The 20,053-nt window shown below is 37.2% G+C and overlaps 1 protein-coding gene across 4 annotated transcripts in view; it reads left to right on the plus strand.

The window, feature by feature from the left end:
* The window catches only part of LOC123534878 (piwi-like protein 1), a 56,565-nt gene that overhangs the window by 13,889 nt on the left and 22,623 nt on the right, over positions 1-20,053 (plus strand). For all 4 annotated transcript variants that reach the window (XM_045317335.2, XM_045317336.2, XM_053520260.1 and 1 more), the window contains exons 4-11: positions 4,858-5,072; positions 5,710-5,834; positions 6,347-6,427; positions 8,531-8,725; positions 10,056-10,167; positions 10,411-10,534; positions 13,608-13,725; positions 14,254-14,368. In XM_045317335.2, coding sequence (XP_045173270.1) covers positions 4,858-5,072; positions 5,710-5,834; positions 6,347-6,427; positions 8,531-8,725; positions 10,056-10,167; positions 10,411-10,534; positions 13,608-13,725; positions 14,254-14,368 — 1,085 coding nt within the window. The remainder of the gene's footprint in view (positions 1-4,857; positions 5,073-5,709; positions 5,835-6,346; positions 6,428-8,530; positions 8,726-10,055; positions 10,168-10,410; positions 10,535-13,607; positions 13,726-14,253; positions 14,369-20,053) is intronic.

The following is a 20,053-nucleotide window of genomic DNA, read 5'->3' on the forward strand; positions in this document are numbered from 1 at the left end:
ATCTTGTTATGGTTTATTCACAGAATTTTGTTGCCAACTCAAAGCGCGATGTTTACATAAAACAGGTCACGGCATTTAGTATAACTTTCATCATGGTCGCTAAACGCTTTTTCATGGGTCAAAATGAGTCGGAAAAAAATTGTTAGAAAATTACCTAAATTATCGAAAAATGTCGCATAATTCCAGATATTATAAGAAAATAAAACTTAAACACGCCATCGGTACTCCGGACATTCGAACATCTTTTGGTAAAGTTAAAGAGAAATTAAATTCAAATCAAACGTCAGAAAGGCAAAGTGATCTGTCCAAGACATCTGAGTCCCCACCAAATGACCCTCAGAAATCAACAGAAGCTCATGGTGACCCTAAGCTATCTGAGCCATCAGATCCTGTGACATCAGAAAATAACCTGTCTGTTCAACCTCAGTGCATATTTGAATGAAATAAATTTACCTTAGAATAAAACTTTCCAAAATTATTTCTTTATTAAGGGTTGTTAATTTTTCCCAATTTTGAAGTTTATCGCGCTAAAAATTCCCAATTGAAAAGGCATGGGCTGTTGCCAAAAAAAGTAAAAAAATCACTGGTTGCAGAGTTATGGCCCCTGAAGGGGCCAAAATAAGCTATTTTGACCTTGTCTGCAAAATAGCAGCTTTATTTATGCTTTAATTTTTACCAAACTTGCACTCAACTTGTCTCACCATAAGATCTTGGTTCTTTCTTTGAACTGGCCAGATTCCATTATGGGTTTCAGAGTTATGGCCCCTGAAAGGGCCAAAGTTAGCTATTTTGACCTTGCATGCACAATAGCAGCTACATTTATGATTTGAATTTAATCAAACTTGCACAAAACTTGTGTCACCATACAGGTTTTTTTTTTACTAAGAAAGTGACACCGATAGTCGGCGTCCTCCCCTTGGAAAATTTTCCCCTAAAAAATCAATTTTCCCCAATCTATCTCCAATTCTTATGTTTCAGGGATCGAATTTAGCGGTCACTAACTCATGAAATCCGAGTGAGAATGAAAAAATCCAAGTAGGAAATCATGGCACATGTAGACGCTTGTCGCTATTATAAATGAAATTATCGGATATCTAAGTAAGCGTCTAGACGAAATTTACTTTTGTTTTGGTTGGTGATTCGAAAATGCAGAAATGGAGAGGAAAATCAAAAGTTTCTTAAGGCGAAAAAGGACAAGGGATACTTAAAATTCTAGCGACACCATGGGCAGTGACCTGAAAGAACTTAAAACTTCCGCGTCCAGCTGAACATTTATTATGAAACCAAATAACCAAGTGGAAACAACCATGTTGCTAGTGGAAAAAATGGCACTGCATTGTTAGTGGGGGAAAATTAAATTTGATCCCTGAAATAGGATAACTTAAAATCTGAATTGTTGTAAAAAATCTAATGTACAATGTACATAGACTGTAAAATCAGTATCACATGATGGATATACTATTGTGAATTTTCCCAAATTGGCCTCTTTCGCATGATTTTTCCCCATTTGACCAGCGCCCATCGTCTTCCCCAACTCCTAAAAAAAAGCCCTGCCATAAGATCTCGGTTCTTTTCTTGAACTGCCCAGATCCCACTCATGGGTTCCTGACTTGTGGCGCCTGGAAAGGCCAGAATTAGCTATTTTGACCTTGTCTGAACAATAGCAGCTTCATTTATGATTTGATTTTAACCAAACTTGCCACAACCGGACTTGGACAATCAGTAAAGATACATATCGACTGAATTTATGACAGTAACCTCCATTTATTTTTAGCTCACCTGTCACAAAGTGACAAGGTGAGCTTTTGTGATCGCGCAGTGTCCGTCGTCCGTCGTCCGTCCGTGCGTCCGTGCGTCCGTAAACTTTTTGCTTGTGACCACTCTAGAGGTCACATTTTTCATGGGATCTTTATGAAAATTGGTCAGAATGTTCATCTTGATGATATCTAGGTCAAGTTCGAAACTGGGTCACGTGCGGTCAAAAACTAGGTCAGTAGGTCTAAAAATAGAAAAACCTTGTGACCACTCTAGAGGTCACATTTTTCATGTGATCTTCATGAAAATTGGTCAGAATGTTCATCTTGATGATATCTAGGTCAAGTTCGAAACTGGGTCACGTGAAGTCAAAAACTAGGTCAGTAGGTCAAAAAATAGAAAAAACCTTGTGACCACTCTAGAGGTCACATTTTTCATGGGATCTTCATGAAAGTTGGTCAGAATGTTCATCTTGATGATATCTAGGTCAAGTTCGAAACTGGGTCACGTGCAGTCAAAAACTAGGTCATAGGTCTAAAAATAGAAAAACCTTGTGACCACTCTAGAGGTCACATTTTTCATGGGATCTTCATGAAAGTTGGTCAGAATGTTCATCTGATGATATCTAGGTCAAGTTCGAAACTGGGTCACGTGCGTTCAAAACTAGGTCAGTAGGTCTAAAAATAGAAAAACCTTGTGACCACTCTAGAAGGTCACATTTTTCATGGGATCTTCATGAAAGTTGGTCAGATTGTTCATCTTGATGATATCTAGGTCAGGTTCGAAACTGGGTCACGTGTGGCAAAAACTAGGTCAGTAGGTCTAAAATAGAAAAACCTTGTGACCAACCTAGAGGTCACATTTTTCATGGGATCTTCATGAAAGTTGGTCAGATGTTCATCTTGATGATATCTAGGTCAAGTTCGAAACTGGGTCACGTGGAGTCAAAAACTAGGTCAGTAGGTCTAAAAATAGAAAAACCTTGTGACCACTCTAGAGGTCACATTTTTCATGGGATCTTCATGAAAGTTGTCAGAATGTTCATCTTGATGATATCTAGGTCAAATTCGAAACTGGGTCACGTGCCTTCAGAAACTAGGTCAGTAGGTCTAAAAATACAAAAACCTTGTGACCACTCTAGAGGTCACATTTTTCATGGGATCTTCATGAAAGTTGGTCAGAATGTTCATCTTGATGATATCTAGGTCAAGTTCGAAACTGGGTCACGTGTGGTCAAAAACTAGGTCAGTAGGTCTAAAAATAGAAAAACCTTGTGACCACTCTAGAGGTCACATTTTTCATGGGATCTTCATGAAAAATGGTCAGAATGTTTCATCTTGATGATATCTAGGTCAAGTTCGAAACTGGGTGACGTGCGGTCAAAAATAGGTCAGTAGGTCTAAAAATAGAAAAACCTTGTGACCACTCTAGAGGTCACATTTTTCATGGGATCTTCATGAAAAATGGTCAGAATGTTCATCTTGAATATATCTAGGTCAAGTGCGAAACTGGGTTACGTGCCTTCAAAAACTAGGTCATTTAGGTCTAAAAATAGAAAAACCTTGTGACCACTCTAGGGGTCACATTTTTCTTGGGATCTTCATGAAAGTTGGTCAGAATGTTCATCTTGATGATTTCTAGGTCAAGTTCGAAACTGGGTCACGTGGGGTTTCAAAAACTAGGTCAGTAGGTCTAAAAATGAAAAACCTTGTGACCACTCTAGAGGTCACATTTTTCATGGGATCTTTATGAAAGTTGGTCAGAATGTTCATCTTGATGATATCTAGGTCAAGTTCGAAACTGGGGTCACGTGCCTTCAAAAACTAGGTCAGTAGGTCTAAAAATAGAAAAACCTTGTGACCACTCTAGAGGTCACATTTTTCATGGGATCTTCATGAAAGCTGGTCAAAAACGATGTCATACTCAAAACTGGGTCATGTGGGAAGAGGTGAGCGATTCAGGACCATCATGGTCCTCTTGTTTATCTAAATGAATACACCTTAGCAGCTTCTAATGAGATTAGTTTGAAATGTTATTTATGTCTTCCATGGTAAGAAATAGTCATATTAGATATCTCTTGTCTCAGTGAGTATTTATAGGACTCATTTGAAATTTCATTATTGTCATTAGTTGGACTGAGACAATCGGGGTAGATAACTAAGGACTGATTTTATGTCGAATTACCTCCCTTTGTTTCAAATTAAAATGTGTGCATCTCGGTAACCAATGAAGATACTGATTTGAAATGTCATTTATGCTATCAGATGGACTCTGACAATCAGGGTAGATAACTTTTGACTGAATTTACGACAAATTACCTCCCTTTATTTTATTTAAAGGAATATACCTCGGCAGCATCTAATGAGCTTGGTTTTAAATGTTATTCAAGTCTTTCAGGGTAAGGAATAGTCGTGCTAGTACAAAAATGCAGCATTTGAGCATAGGACCCTCAAACTTGGTATGGAGATCGTACGTGACCCATACGTCTAAAGAGACTGTTTCAAGAAAATATCTTTCCTGATGATCTTTAATGTGTATGCCTATGTGATCTATGTCAAATCTTGATCTTATCATTAAGAGCTATTCTACTCAGGTGAGCGATATAGGGCCATCATGGTCCTCTTGTTTAAGATACAACCTTGAAATTTGGATGACATGTACAGTTAAGCACACAGATCTCAAAACTGACTTTCAGGGACCATGAATTTGACCTACTGACTTACTTTCTAAAATATTTAAGCATAAGAATGCCATTTGAAACATGACTGGCTCATATTACTCAGGTGAGCGATCCAGGGTCATCATGACCATCTTGCTACTCTTCTGTCGGACATTCCTCGTCTGATCTCCACCAATCTTGAACCAAATATTTTTTGCCAAGTTCATTAACTAGTCAAAACGCTCGAGACACTTCAAAATTATGACCATTGAATTACCCAAAATCAGCCTTATTACTCTTCAAAGGTATATTTATAGTGAGTAACAGGATTTAAAGACTGACTTGCAGTTTAGATGATTAGGTAGTTGTGGGAGACATGCACTTTTCTAAAAAGCAGCTCTAGTTTTAGGTTAAAAGCAAATTGTTCACTTTGTTATTTACAGGCACGTCTGGAAGACCCATGCCTGTAATGACAAATTACTTCAACCTGGAGCAAGCTCCTGACTGGCACTTGTACCAGTATCGGGTGGACTATAAGCCAGACATAGATTCGAAAAAGCTTCGGATTGCGTTGCTCTGCTCTCATGAGCAATTGCTTGGAAAAACGAAGGCATTTGATGGAATGACACTTTTTCTTCCAAAGAAGTTGCAAAATCCTGTAAGTTGGAAAGTTAAGTAGTGGTTGCTGGTCTTGATTCCAGTTGTGTTTCACCATGGGGAAGTTATGGTTTTCTGTCCTGTTACCTGGTGTTTCACTGGAGCAGGCTTACGGCTTTCTGTGCTGTCAGTCACAAATAGTGGGTTCTTGTGGGAACTTCAGTAAAAAAAAAACACTAGAGGTTGTAAGGACAGTGGACATGGATGAAAACTGTATAAAGCATATGCCGACAATTTAATTTTGTTCTTTTCCATTTGCTTGTATATCTATCTATTCATCACAAATGATGGATCGTTCGTTAACTTTTAACTACTAAAATTTTTTCTTGAAATTTTGACTTGTAGATGGTAGTTTATTTTGAGAATTTATGCTTCGAACTAAAGTAGTTGTTCCACATCATCTCTTACATCATATGACACAAGGTGCAGAACCCTTGCACCAATATTACATGAATTATGCCCCCTATTTGCTTAGAATTATACTTGTATAGTTTTTTGATACACTAAAGTCTTGTACCTCTCTTACTATTTGTGTTCATTCTCCACTGGAGTCATTAATTTCGAATGTAATCTTTTTCAAACAAGGCTTTTGGTGTATGAATCACATTTGATGATAGCTCTAGTTTTTTGTGTTCTAGGTAACTGAAGTATATTCAACACGTCAGTATGATAATGAGAAAATCCAGATTACGATCAAACTGACCAATGAACTGCCACCAAGTTCTCCACAGTGTATCCAAGTATACAATATAATCTTTAGAAGGTAACAAGTATTTGATAGGTTACAATACTGACAAAAAGTCTTTGATATTAAAAGTCTTTACATTGTGTCTGAAATCATTAGTCCTCCACCTCTGATTCATGTGGGGAAGTTGGTAGTTACTTGCGGAGAACAGGTTTGTACTGGTACAGAATCCAGGAAAACTGGTTAGGTTAACTGCCTGCTGTTACATGTCTGAAATACTGTTGAAAACGGTGTTAAAAAAAAACAAAAAAAAAAAAAAAAAAAAAAAAACTAAAAGCCTTTAATATTTAATAGGATGTCAGCTGTAGGGAATAATTAATATTTTCACAGTTGTTCAAATGATAATCTGTGAAATTAAAAACTAAGGAATATAATAAAATTCTCATTAATTTGCTTTAAAATTAGAAATATATATTTTCTTGGAATAGCCTTTTTTTTCCACTGACAGCCCAGAATAAATGATTTGGCAGTATGTTGTATACAATGATGTACTGTTCGTGATGTTATATACAGAATGTTGATTTACATAGGGTCCTATCCATGATAGAGATGAAACAGATCGGAAGGAACTACTACAATCCAACCTTAGCTGTAGAAATCCCTCAACACAAGTAAGTCTTTCTGCTACTGTAAAGATTTCCTGGATATAGTGCAAGTAAACCCTAAAACTAACAGCTGTAGACATCACTTGTTACAAGTGAGTCTTTGTTAAATAGTCTCATAAATAATGCAAATTGAAAAACGCAGATAACACCCAGCAAATGTAAGTGTACTTCTACCTGATGTATCTGTTAAAATCCCATTCCATTAGGAGTGATGCATAACCAAGGTTGTCAATAAGTTAATGTTGAGCAGGCTGAAATAGAAAAGTAGGCGGCCAGCTAGGGGACCGGGGGCATGTACGCCCGGAAAATTTTGAAATTCAGTGCATTTCCTGCATACTGGGGCATTTTGGAAGCAGTTAAGAACATCTTTTCCACTGCATTTTTAAATACAATATACCCTTATTTTCACATATGAGCTCACTGGTAAATTTGGAGATAATAATAAAAATGAGTTTACATGTTCATGAATGCATTTTTCAAGTCCTGAAATGCTAATATCTAACTTGTCACGACACTTCAACTCTCTGTTGTACTTTGCAAAATCAAATAGTTATTGCACTACTGTATATCTAAATTCAGATCTCTACTGAGAATTAAACCTGTACTCATATTTCTTTTGTGGGGAACAAGGTTCCCCAGATGAATTTTTACAATTTGGCATGACAAAAAATGTCACTGTTAGAACCAACAAAACAAAATGTACAGAGTTAGAAGTAATACAAGTTTAGGCATAGAAAATTAACTGTTTGATTCTCATCCCATCTATCTGTATCCAAAACCCCTAGCCTCGACGTTTTATTGATCAAAATCCAGATATCCAAAATTGTATGTTCGGATACTGTTACACTTTCGTAGACATTGACCAAATCCCCAGTTTAAAGGATGTGTTTGACAAATTATGATGGTGCGAAGACAGTTTAACAGCATTTGACAGTATCTGATAAAAAAAATTACCATGACGTTTGCTCTTATTAAAATGATTTAAGAGAAACATTTATCAAAAATCGGCCGGCTGATACCGCGACAACTACTGTAAACTTATAGAAAAAGGTAAAAGCCAATATATTTTCTGATCTAAATTTGATTGTGATTAATAATTTTTTTATAGAAATTAAATATCTGTCTCAGTTGTCACACATTATAATCAACACCTGGCTTTGTTATATAATGCAATAAACAGCACTCGACAGAGGTAAATAGGTGTGAAAATATCCGAAAATCGTTGTTTACAGATTAGTTATAAGCAATGTTGGATTATTAAATATAAAGGAGCTTGTGGATAATTTCTTTTCTTTTAAATCAGGACCGTCATTCATGATTTCAAAATTCTTGGAAATTATCACAGATGTCCCATCACTATTTCTTCGAAGATTTTGCTACAAAATAGAACTTTGACACTACGATAACTGATGAAAAAATTTTCATGTAGGTCTCTAATATTAATTCAGTCCGTGAAACATGATTTTCATCTTTTGACGTTAGCCTGGATTTCATCAATTATGACGTACGTATATCATCATTTGTAAAGGCGGAGCTTAAATAGTTTTGCCGATAAAATACGTCACGCGTTCTATATCCAAAGCTGTCATTGGTTTATCGCGTGTTTTAACTCTGAGTCAAAGATCAACAGGCACGTGGCAGTGTATGAAATACACTATGTCATGTCGCTCAGCAATTAAGATTGAACATCGCCCATGACGACACGCTGTGTATTATGAACGGAAACGGCCGCGGGTAATATCGATTTTTAGACTGGATGGAGAGTTCTTTATACAAATTATATTTTCGTGACAATCGTGAAAAAAAAACTTCAAAAATACTATGGTCGACAGGGTTAAGGTTTTTAGGCCAGATTTTTAAAAAAAAAAAAATTGCGAATTTGAACCGGCCCAAATGACATTTGAACCGTCTATTTCGGCCGGTTCTTATTGACAACCCTGCATAAACCAGTATTTTTTGTAAGTTCATAAAGTTCTTAACCATTTCTTACATGATTTGAAAAAAATCAATCTTGTATCTCTGAATTAATTGTGGTTGCAATATTGCTTCTGGCATAAAACGAAATGTTTTACATGCATGTACAGTCATATGTGACTTTCATTTTTTCAGACTGAAAGTGATGCCTGGCTTTATCACATCTATTCTTCAGTATGAGAACAGTGTTCTTCTGAACTGTGACATATCACATAAGATTATGAGATCAGATACAGTGCTAGACATTATGTATGACATGTATAATAGAAGTGGAGACCGTTTTTATGATGACTGTACAAAGAAGCTTGTAGGTCAGATTATTCTTACCAGGTAATTCGTAAATTTAATATCATTTGATTTCATAGTTGAGAGAGATTTGTTTGCAATGAGACAATATTGAGCAGACTAGCTTGCAGACTTGCGTACATGCTATGAAAATACTACACACCCTGTTATCACCAAAGAAAAAGCGCAGTACAAGAACTGTTTGGTAATTGTTCTTTACCCTCGGAGAAGAAGGTTAGAAAAAGTTTAAAACCTTGGGCATTGGTTTTGTCAGCTAACCCTTGTTACTTGACTGGAAAATAAATAGTATTAATAAGGCCTGACAGGGTTCGCACAGACTTGAAAACTCCTTGAATTTCAAGCTGCTAGATGAAAAGTGCTTGAATTTGCAAAAACCTCCTTAAAACTCCTTGAATTTGTTTCTTGCCTTGAAAACTGCTTGAAAAGTGCTTGATTTTATGATAAAAGTCCTTGAATTTCCTTCTTCAGAAATTTTGGTCAGCTTAATAAAAAAAAAAAGATCGTAAAAGACGCTTTGTTATATGTACGCATCGCCACGTTTTATGTCTACGTAACCTATGTGTACCGTACGATACGGGTTTTAAACAGACCGGGACTAGGAAAATTACGACGTGTAAAAATTACGGACACCATTTCCGTTACCGATATCGAAGAAAATGTCGTGTATTTTCAACAAAAAGTGGCTTGTGTCCTGTCCATGGCTGCTCGAGCTCGAAAACAAACGGAAAGCCATGTGCAAATATTGTAACAAAGTTATTGACATTAGTTCAATGGGTGAAATCGGCGCTGAAATCGCACGTCAAGTCTGAGAAACACAAGAAAAATGTACTGATCGAGAGTCACCCACAGCCACTCTTGATGTGTTTACTATTCTACCTTCGCCCCCAGCAGCCAGAGGCACCTAAATCTTGATCTTATATGACATGATAAGTCGCTGTTGATGTAAGAAGTGTTGATCAATTGTTTGCCAGTTATTTTGTGTGTGATAAAGTGTTGATCAATTGCAAATTGGAACTTTATAGAAAAACTTATATCACGTGATAGTAATTTTGGATGTACGAAGTGTTCACCAATTGTAAGCCAGTCATTTCGTGTGTAATAAGTGCTTGTTCATTGTTTTGCTTATCCTTGAAAACGTAATAAAAGTCCTTGAAAACTCCTTGAAAACCCCTTGAATTTTTGAGTCTGGTTGTATGAACCCTGCCTGAAATAAGAAGGATTGTATGTGTACAGTTTAGCTTTTAAAATCTCGCTTTACTGTCTGAGGCTGGAGAATCTAAAATTATGGGGAGAAATGTTCAAACTATATGCAGACTGTTAAGAGAATATTTGACATTACTTCATATTTTGATAGATATAACAACAAGACGTATCGTGTGGATGACATTGACTGGGACAAGAGACCTCTCCATACATTCAAACTAAGGGATGGCTCAGAAATCAGTTACAAAGACTACTATCAAAAGGTAGGTACCTTCAAAAGAAGTTTGTAAAAGTGTTGTAAAAAGGCAGTTACAGTTCTGAAAATGTACAGGTAATGCTTTGAAAAAAAAAAAGGTTGTAATGCTCTTCATAGTGTGTAGACCTGACAATTTCTGCTTAACATGTTTAGTTTATTGTGAACTTTACAGACCTTTAAAGTTTAATGTTTGTTTGGAATGATCATTTCCAATAAGTGCTATTACCAAGACTTTGTTCGTTCACTACAGAGCTATGGTATAGAGGTAACAGATACTGAACAGCCACTGCTAGCATCTAAACCAAGTGCAAAGGACAGAAGACGTGGTGTAACCGACAACCTTTATTTCCTACCAGAGTTGTGCACTTTAACTGGTATACTTTGCTTTATATCACTTTATTTTGGGGTTTTGTCATAGTATGAAAGAGGGGGTGGGCGAGTTCAGTATATAGAAATTGCTTTGTCATCATAATGGGGTAACTCTTGATAGTTAAGTTTTAAAGGTTTATTTGTTTGTTTTTATGCCCCCGAAGACGATGTGTCGCGCGCAAGACCCAGGTCCGTAGCTCAAAGGTCAAGGTCACACTTAGACATTAAAGGTCATTTTTCATGATAGTGCATTCGTGTCTGGTCCATATATTTGTCATCCATGGATGGATTTTCAAATAACTTGGCATGAATGTGTACCACAGTAAGACCCAGGTCCGTAGCTCAAAGGTCAAGGTCACACTTAGACGTTAAAGGTCATATTTCATGATAGTGCATTGATGGGCGTGTCCGGTCCATATCTTTGTCATTCATGCATGGATTTTAAAATTATTGGGCATGAATGTGTACCACAGTAAGACGACGTGTCGGGCACAAGACCAGGTCCGTAGGTCAAAGGTCCTAAACTCTAACATCGGCCATAACTATTCATTCAAAGTGCCATCAGGGGCATGTGTCGTCCTATGGAGACAGCTCTTGTTTTATTTTGGTTTTTTAGCTCGACTATTCGAAGAATAGTCTAGATATTCTACTCACCCTGGCGTCTGCGTCGGCGTCACACCTTGGTTAAGTTTTTGCATGCAAGTACATACAGCCATCAATTAAAGGCATATAGCTTTGAAACTTATTTTTTATGCCCCCAAAGGGAGGCATATAGTTTTTGAACCGTCTGTCAGTCTGTCTGTCCGCAATTTTCGTGTCCGGTCCATATCTTTGTCATCGATGGATGGATTTTCAAATAACTTTGCATGAATGTGTACCACAGTAAGACAATGTGTCATGCGCAAGAACCAGGTTTGTAGCTCAAAGGTCAAGGTCACACTTAGATGTTAAAGGATAGTGCATTGATGGGCGTGTCCGGTTCATATCTTTGTCATCGATGAATGGATTTTCAAATAACTTGGCATGAATGTATACCACAGTAAGACGACGTGTCACGCGCAAGACCCAGGTCCGTAGCTCAAAGGTCAAGGTCACACTTAGACGTTAAAGGTCATTTTTCATGATACTGCATTCGTGTCCGGTCCATATCTTTGACATCGATGGATGGATTTTCAAATAACTTGGCATGAATGTGTACCACAGTAAGACGACGTGTCGCGCGCAAGACCCAGGTCTGTAGCTCAAAGGTCAAGGTGACACTTGGACGTTAAAGGTCATTTTTCATGATGCTGCATTCGTGTCCGGTCAATATCTTTGTCATCGATGGATGGATTTTCAAATAACTTGGCTTGAATGTGTACCACAGTAAGACGACGTGTCGCGCGCAAGACCCAGGTCCGTAGCTCAAAGGTCATTTTTCATGATACTGCATTCGTGTCCGGTCCATATCTTTGTCATCCATGGATGGATTTTCAAATAACTTGGCATGAATGTGTACCACAGTAAGATGACGTGTCGCGCGCAAGACCCAGGTCCGTAGCTCGAAGGTTAAGGTCACACTTGGACGTTAAAGGTCATATTTCATGATAGTGCATTGATGGGCGTGTCCGGTCCATATCTTTGTCATTCATGCATGGATTTTAAAATTATTGGGCATGAATGTGTACCACAGTAAGATGATGTGTCGCGCGCAAGACCCAGGTCCGTAGGTCAAAGGTCCTAAACTCTAACATGGCCATAACTATTAATTCAAAGTGCCATCGGGGGCATGTGTCATCCTATGGAGACAGCTCTTGTTCTTTTTCTAATTCAATTACCAACCTCTCTGGGTCAAGTCCCATAACTCTGACATGTATTTTGAGCAAATTATGCCCCCTTTTGGACTTAGAAAATTTTGGTTAAAGTTTTACATGCAAGTTGGTTAAAGTTTTACATGCAAGTTACTATCTCCAAAACTAATGCAGATATTGATTTGAAACTTCACCTGTCTTCGGGGTTATAAATCTAGTTGATAGCAGCAAGTCCCATAACTCTGACCTTCATTTTGGCCAAATTATGCCCCCTTTTGGACTTAGAAAATTCTGGTTAAAGTTTTGCGTGTAAAGTTTTGCGTGTAAGTACATACAGCTATTTCTAAAAGGCATATAGATTTGAAACTTATTTTTTCTTTTTGTAGATCAATTACCAACCTCACTGGGTCAAGTCCCATAACTCTGACATGTTTTTTGAGCAAATTATGCCCCCTTTTAGACTTAGAAAATTTTGGTTAAAGTTTTACATGCAAGTTATTATCTCCAAAACTAATGCAGATATTGATTTGAAACTTCACGTGTCTTCGGGGTTATAAAACTAGTTGATAGCAGCAAGTCCCATAACTCTGACCTTCATTTTGGCCAAATTATGTTCCCTTTTGGACTTAGCAAATTCTGGTTAAAGTTTTGAGTGCAAGTACATACAGCTATTACTAAAAGGCATATAGATTTGAAACTTATTTTTTCTTTTTCTAGATCAATTAATAACCTCACTGGATCACGTCCCATAACTCTGGCATGTATTTTGGGCAAATTATGCCCCCTTTTGGACTTGAAAATTCTGGTTAAAGTTTTACATGCAAGTTTCTATCTCCAAAACTAATGCAGATATTGAATTGAAATTTCACATGTGCCTTCGGGGTTATAAAATTAGTTGATAGCAGCAAGCCCCATAACTGATATGCATTTTGGTCAAATTATTCCCCCTTTTGAACTTAAAACTCTTTTGATATTTAACCTTTTGGGGTAATATTTTCCTGCTTCTGGGACAATATTTCGAATAGTCGAGCTTGGCTGTCTTATGGACAGCTCTTGTTTTTTGGAAGAGTGTGATAAAGATTTTTTCTGAATTTAATTGATATACCAAAAGGTAATGTGTGTTTAAATGGTGGTACATTAAGTGATTTGAGAGAATATTGCACCATGTTGAGACTTATGAAGCTGGTAAGATTGTCGCTTTTCCTTGTTCCAGTAATTATCATAGAAATAATCCAAATGTCAGTGATTAAAAAGCTAAATTTCCTGATTTCATATCTAAAATTTTCAGGTCTTAGTGATGATGCTAGAGCAGATTTCACAGTAATGAAAGATGTTGCTGTGCACACAAGAATTGCTCCAAGTGGAAGAGAAAAAACACTGAGTGGTTTTATTGCCCAAATAAATAGGTATCTATACTTGTTCTAGGCCCTGCCTGATGCTAAAACTTAAATTAATGAAGATTGTTTTATGTCTCGGTGCTAAAAATAAACCAAGAAAAGTATTTTAAAAGTGGTATTTTTGACTGAAGACATTAGAATATCTATTATTTGTTACCTAGGCAATAAAATGAGGTATTGAAGGAAAGAGAACACTAGGCACTAAGGTTGTCCAGATTATGTTGATGACATAGTCTGTGTGGTATTGATGCAAGTTCTGAAATATAGATGTATTCAAAAAACAAAATGACTATAGATGAACAAAATATTTCCAGCAATGTTGTAAGGAAAATGAGATGTCATTTGCAAGGAAGTGTGCATCTTACCTTGAAATTTACACTAATGAGTCTGTTTCTGTAGAGCAGTCTTGTCATTATATTGTTGATATGTCAGTTGATTAATCAGTACAAAATTTTCTCCCATGTCGGCCCAAATAGTAACTAGTAAGTTGACAGCTACTTGGCACCAAATACATACTTGTATATTATTTGACAACAGGAATCAGAAGGTTAGAGAAGAGATGGGTGGCTGGGGTCTCAAGTTTTCAGACTCGCTGGTGACGCTTAATTCACGTGTGATGCCACAGGAAAAGATCTTTCAGATGGGCGGAGAGGCAAGTTTTTTCACAGCTTTTATTAGGTCTTGGCTAGGAAGTTGGTTTAAGTTTTAATAATATTATTATGCAGTACAGTACTTCTTAGGACAAGAAGTTAAGTAAGAGTAAATTTGAGGGCAAAAAACTTAATCATGTTGAAAAATTACAGGCTATGATAATTAAAACTTACCTCTTTGTTTAATCAGTTCCTCTACCCATTATATGGTGGGGGGCGTATTTGTTTTACAATGATTTTTTTTTAGCTCACCTGTCACAAAGTGACAAGGTGAGCTTTTGTGATCGCGCGGTGTCCGTCGTCCGTCCGTGCGTCAGTGCGTCCGTGCGTCCGTAAACTTTTGCTTGTGACCACTCTAGAGGTCACATTTTTCATGGGATCTTTATGAAAGTTGGTCAGAATGTTCATCTTGATGATATCTAGGTCAAGTTCGAAACTGGGTCACGTGCCATCAAAAACTAGGTCAGTAGGTCTAAAAATAGAAAAACCTTGTGACCTCTCTAGAGGCCATATATTTCACAAGATCTTTATGAAAATTGGTCAGAATGTTCACCTTGATGATATCTAGGTCAAGTTCGAAACTGGGTCACGTGGGGTCAAAAACTAGGTCAGTAGGTCTAAAAATAGAAAAACCTTGTGACCTCTCTAGAGGCCATATTTTTCATGAGATCTTCATGAATATTGGTCAGAATGTTTATCTTGATGATATCTAGGTCAAGTTCGAAACTGGGTCACGTAGGGTCAAAAACTAGGTCATTAGGTCTAAAAATAGAAAAACCTTGTGACCTCTCTAGAGGCCATATTTCTCAATGCATCTTCATGAAAATTGGTCAGAATGTTCATCTTGATGATATCTAGGTCAGGTTCGAAACTGGGTCACGTGGGGTTAAAAACTAGGTCAGTAGATCTAAAAATAGAAAAACCTTGTGACCTCTCTAGAGGCCATATTTTTCATGAGATCTTCATGAATATTGGTCAGAATGTTCACCTTGATGATATCTAGGTCAAGCTCGAAACTGGGTCATGTGGGGTCAAAAACTAGGTCAGTAGATCTAAAAATAGAAAAACCTTGTGACCTCTCTAGTGGCCATATTTCTCAATGGATCTTCATGAAAATTGGTCAGAATGTTCACCTTGATGATATCTAGGTCAAGTTCGAAACTGGGTCATGTGCGGTCAAAAACTAGGTCAGTAGGTCTAAAAATAGAAAAACCTTGTGACCTCTCTGGAGGCGATATTTTTCAATGGATCTTCATGAATATTGGTCAGAATGTTTACCTTGAAGATATCTAGGTCAAGTTCGAAACTGGGTCATGTGGGGTTAAAAACTAGGTCAGTAGATCTAAAAATAGAAAAACCTTGTAACCTCTCTAGAGGCCATATTTTTCATGAGATCTTCATGAATATTGGTCAGAATGTTCATCTTGATGATATCTAAGTCAGGTTGGAAACTTGGTCACGTGGGGTCAAAAACTAGGTCAATAGGTCTAAAAATAGAAAAAACCTTGTGACCTCTCTAGAGGCCATATTTCTCAATCGATCTTCATGAAAATTGGTGAGAATGTTCAGCTTGATGATATCTAGGTCAGGTTCGTAACTGGGTCATGTGCGGTCAAAAACTAGGTCAGTAGGTCGAAAAATAGAAAAACCTTGTGACCTCTCTAGAGGCCATATTTTTCACGAGATCTTCATGAAAATTGTTGAGAATGTTCACCTTGATGATATCTAGGTCAAGTTTAAAAGTGGGTCACGTGCCTTCAAAAACTAGGTCATTAGGTCAATTAATAGAAAAACCTTTTGACCTCTCTAGAGGCCATATTTTTCAATGGATCTTCATGAAAATTGGTCAGAATTTTTTATCTTGATGATATCTAGGTCACATGTGCTCAAAAACTAGGTCACTATGTCAAATAATAGAAATAACGATGTCATACTCAGTTGAACACTGGGTCATGTGGAGATAGGTGAGCGATTCAGGACCATCATGGTCCTCTTGTTGATGTTTGTTGATAATTCATCGCCAGTTGTTAACACATGTTAAATTTCACATGAATGACTTTAGTCATACAATATTTTCAAAACACATAATAATACAAAAAAAAAATGAAATAAAAAAAGATAAAAATATTAAAAAAATCTGGTCCAGCTGAGGTTCGAACTCACGACCTCTGGAACTCACGACCTCTGGATTACAACACGAACTCGCTAACCACTACACCATTGTGGAGTTACGACGTCATCAGACAAACATAAGTATATACATAATAAAGTTCAGTAATGGCTGCGTGACGAAAGTCATTTCGAAATGAAAATATTGTATTTTATTTCTTTTTTCTTCGTAGAAAATGTATTTAGCACTTACTTCGTATTATCAAACGCTCATTCGCACTTTTATTCAATATTCAAAGCAGTAAGCGAGACGCTTTTGTCAACCGTAAACAGTAAGCGTCTACTGACATCTTCACTGATTAATTACTATGTGCATAGTGTACTTGAAAAAATCCGAACAACACCGATTCCAAAAAGTACCACAAATTCTCAACTCGATAGTATACACAGTAAGATCTCTCTATTCGTTTTCTTTTTCATACGTCTAACCATAATGCGGCGCCGGTAGCTCTGCTATTATCAGGTTCAACAAGTAAGTCCCAGATAGGGGATACAAATGTGGCACAATGAAACAGTATGAAAACTGAATAAAATATGACTGTTGGGCAAGCACTAGTCAAATTCACTAACCATTACTATCAAGTATACCTAAATACATAAAATAACTCTTTTAGTAAGGCCACTTGCAACTGCCAGTAGCATGTGCTACACTAGTGCAACTAATTTGATGCGATCCTAGGAAATATTGAGATAATTTTTTCATATGGGCAATATACCCAATTCATGAACTGCGTCAAACACCAGAAAGACCAAAATAATTTAAGCAATTTCCGATGAAAGTTTCATCGCTGCAGACGCTTTACATGCTATAGGTTTAAATGCTGATTATTTCAAAAGGGGATTCAATTCCTCATTGATGTAAAAATTATCGAATAATATCCAAAATTACCAGTTTTCTGGGTAGGTAGGTAGGCCAATTTTTTAGCTCACCTGTCACAAAGTGACAAGGTGAGCTTTTGTGATCGCGCAGTGCCCGTCGTCCGTCCGTGCGTGCGTCCGTAAACTTTTGCTTTTGACCACTCTAGAGGTCACATTTTTCATGGGATCTTTATGAAAATTGGTCAGAATGTTCATCTTGATGATATCTAGGTCAAGTTCGAAACTGGGTCACATGCGGTCAAAAACTAGGTCAGTAGGTCTAAAAATAGAAAAACCTTGTGACCACTCTAGAGGTCACATTTTTCATGGGATCTTCATGAAAGTTGGTCAGAATGTTCATCTTGATGATATCTAGGTCAAGTTCGAAACTGGGTCACGTGTGGTCAAAAACTAGGTCAGTAGGTCTAAAAATAGAAAAACCTTGTGACCACTCTAGAGGTCACATTTTTCATGGGATCTTTATGAAAGTTGGTCAGAATGTTCATCTTGATGATATCTAAGCCAAGTTCGAAACTGGGTCATGTGCGGTCAAAAACTAGGTCAGTAGGTCTAAAAATAGAAAAACCTTGTGACCTCTCTAGAGGCCATATATTTCAAAAGATCTTCATGAAAATTGGTCGGAACGTTCACCTTGATGATATCTAGGTCAAGTTCGAAACTCTGTCACGTGCCATCAAAAACTAGGTCAGTAGGTCAAATAATAGAAAAACCTTGTGACCTCTCTAAAGGCCATATTTTTCATGGGATCTGTATGAAAGATGGTCTGAATGTTCATCTTGATGATATCTAGGTCAAATTCGAAACTGGGTCACGTGCTGTCAAAAACTAGGTCAGTAGGTCTAAAAATAGAAAAACCTTGTGACCTCTCTAGAGGCCATATATTTCACGACATCTTCATGAAAATTGGTCAGAATGTTCACCTTGATGATATCTAGGTCAAGTTCGAAAGAAGGTCACGTGCAGTCAAAAACTAGGTCAGTAGGTCAAATAATAGAAAAACTTTGTGACCTCTCTAAAGGCCATATTTTTCATGGGATCTGTATGAAAGATGGTCTGAATGTTCATCTTGATATCTAGGTCAAGTTCGAAACTGGGTCACGTGCTGTCAAAAACTAGGTCAGTAGGTCTAAAAATAGAAGAACCTTGTGACCTCTCTAGAGGCCATATATTTCATGACATCTTCATGAAAATTGGTCAGAACGTTCACCTTGATGATATCTAGGTCAAGTTCGAAAGTGGGTCACGTGCCATAAAAAACTAGGTCAGTAGGTCAAATAATAGAAAAACCTTGTGACCTCTCTAAAGGCCATATTTTTCATTGGATCTGTATGAAAATTGGTCTGAATTTTCATCTTGATGATATCTAGATCAAGTTCGAAACAGGGTCATGTGCGGTCAAAAACTAGGTCAGTAGGTCTAAAAATAGAAAAACCTTGTGACCTCTCTAGAGGCCATACTTGTGAATGGATCTCCATAAATATTGGTCAGAATGTTCACCTTGATGATATCTAGGTCAAGTTTGAAACTGGGTCACGTGCCGTAAAAAACTAGGTCAGTAGGTCAAATAATAAAAAACCTTGTGACCTCTCTAGAGGCCATATTTTTCATGGGATCTGTAAAAATATGAAAAATGTGAAAGTTGGTCTGAATGTTCATCTTGATGATATCTAGGTCAAGTTTGAAACTGAGTCAGCTGCGGTCAAAAACAAGTCAGTAGGTCTAAAATTATCAAAATCTTTTGACCTCTCTAGAGGCCATATTTTTCAATGGATCTTCATGAAAATTGATCTGAATGTTCACCTTGATGATATCTAGGTCAGTTTCGAAACTGGGTCATGTGCGGTCAAAAACTAGGCCAGTAGGTATAAAAATAGAAAAACCTTGTGACCTCTCTAGAGGCCATATTTTTCATTAGATCTTCATGAAAATTAGTGAGAATGTTCACCTTGATAATATCTAGGTAAAATTCAAAACAGGGTCACGTACCTTCGAAAACTAGGTCAATAGGTCAAATAATAGAAAAACCTAGAGACCATATTTTTCAATGGATCTTCATGAAAATTGGTCCGAATTTTTATCTTGATAATATCTAGGTCAAGTTCAAAACTGGGTCACATGAGCTCAAAAACTAGGTCACTATGTCAAGTAATAGAAAAAACGACGTCATACTCAAAACTGGGTCATGTGGGAAGAGGTGAGCGATTCAGGACCATCATGGTCCTCTTGTTTCATGAAACCAGAGACGTAGATAGAAAGCAGTGTGTAGAATTTGTAGATAGAAAGCAGTGTGTAGAATAAACAGACCATTCTGTTTTGTTCCTTTGTCTGTCCATCCATCAGTCAAGAAAGATAGGTTGTTCGGTGACTTTCTACTAGTGCAAAAGATTTTTGTCAAGCCTGCATGTGGTGAGCTCTATGTAGTCATCACTTTTGGCGGGTCGGTGTATGTAAATTATTTATGCGTCTGTCCAATTTGGGCCGGACCATAGCTTTGACATGCATGGACCAATCTTGTTTATATTTGGTATGAATGTTTACCTCAATGAGAAGGAATGTCTTGTGCAAATCCCATGTTCCTATCTCAAAGATCAAGGTCATGGAGGTCAAAGGTTAAATTGAAGCTTGTCTGGAGCATTTCT

The sequence above is a fragment of the Mercenaria mercenaria genome, chromosome 12, assembly GCF_021730395.1.
Source record: "Mercenaria mercenaria strain notata chromosome 12, MADL_Memer_1, whole genome shotgun sequence".
In the NCBI taxonomy this organism is placed as follows: domain Eukaryota; kingdom Metazoa; phylum Mollusca; class Bivalvia; order Venerida; family Veneridae; genus Mercenaria; species Mercenaria mercenaria.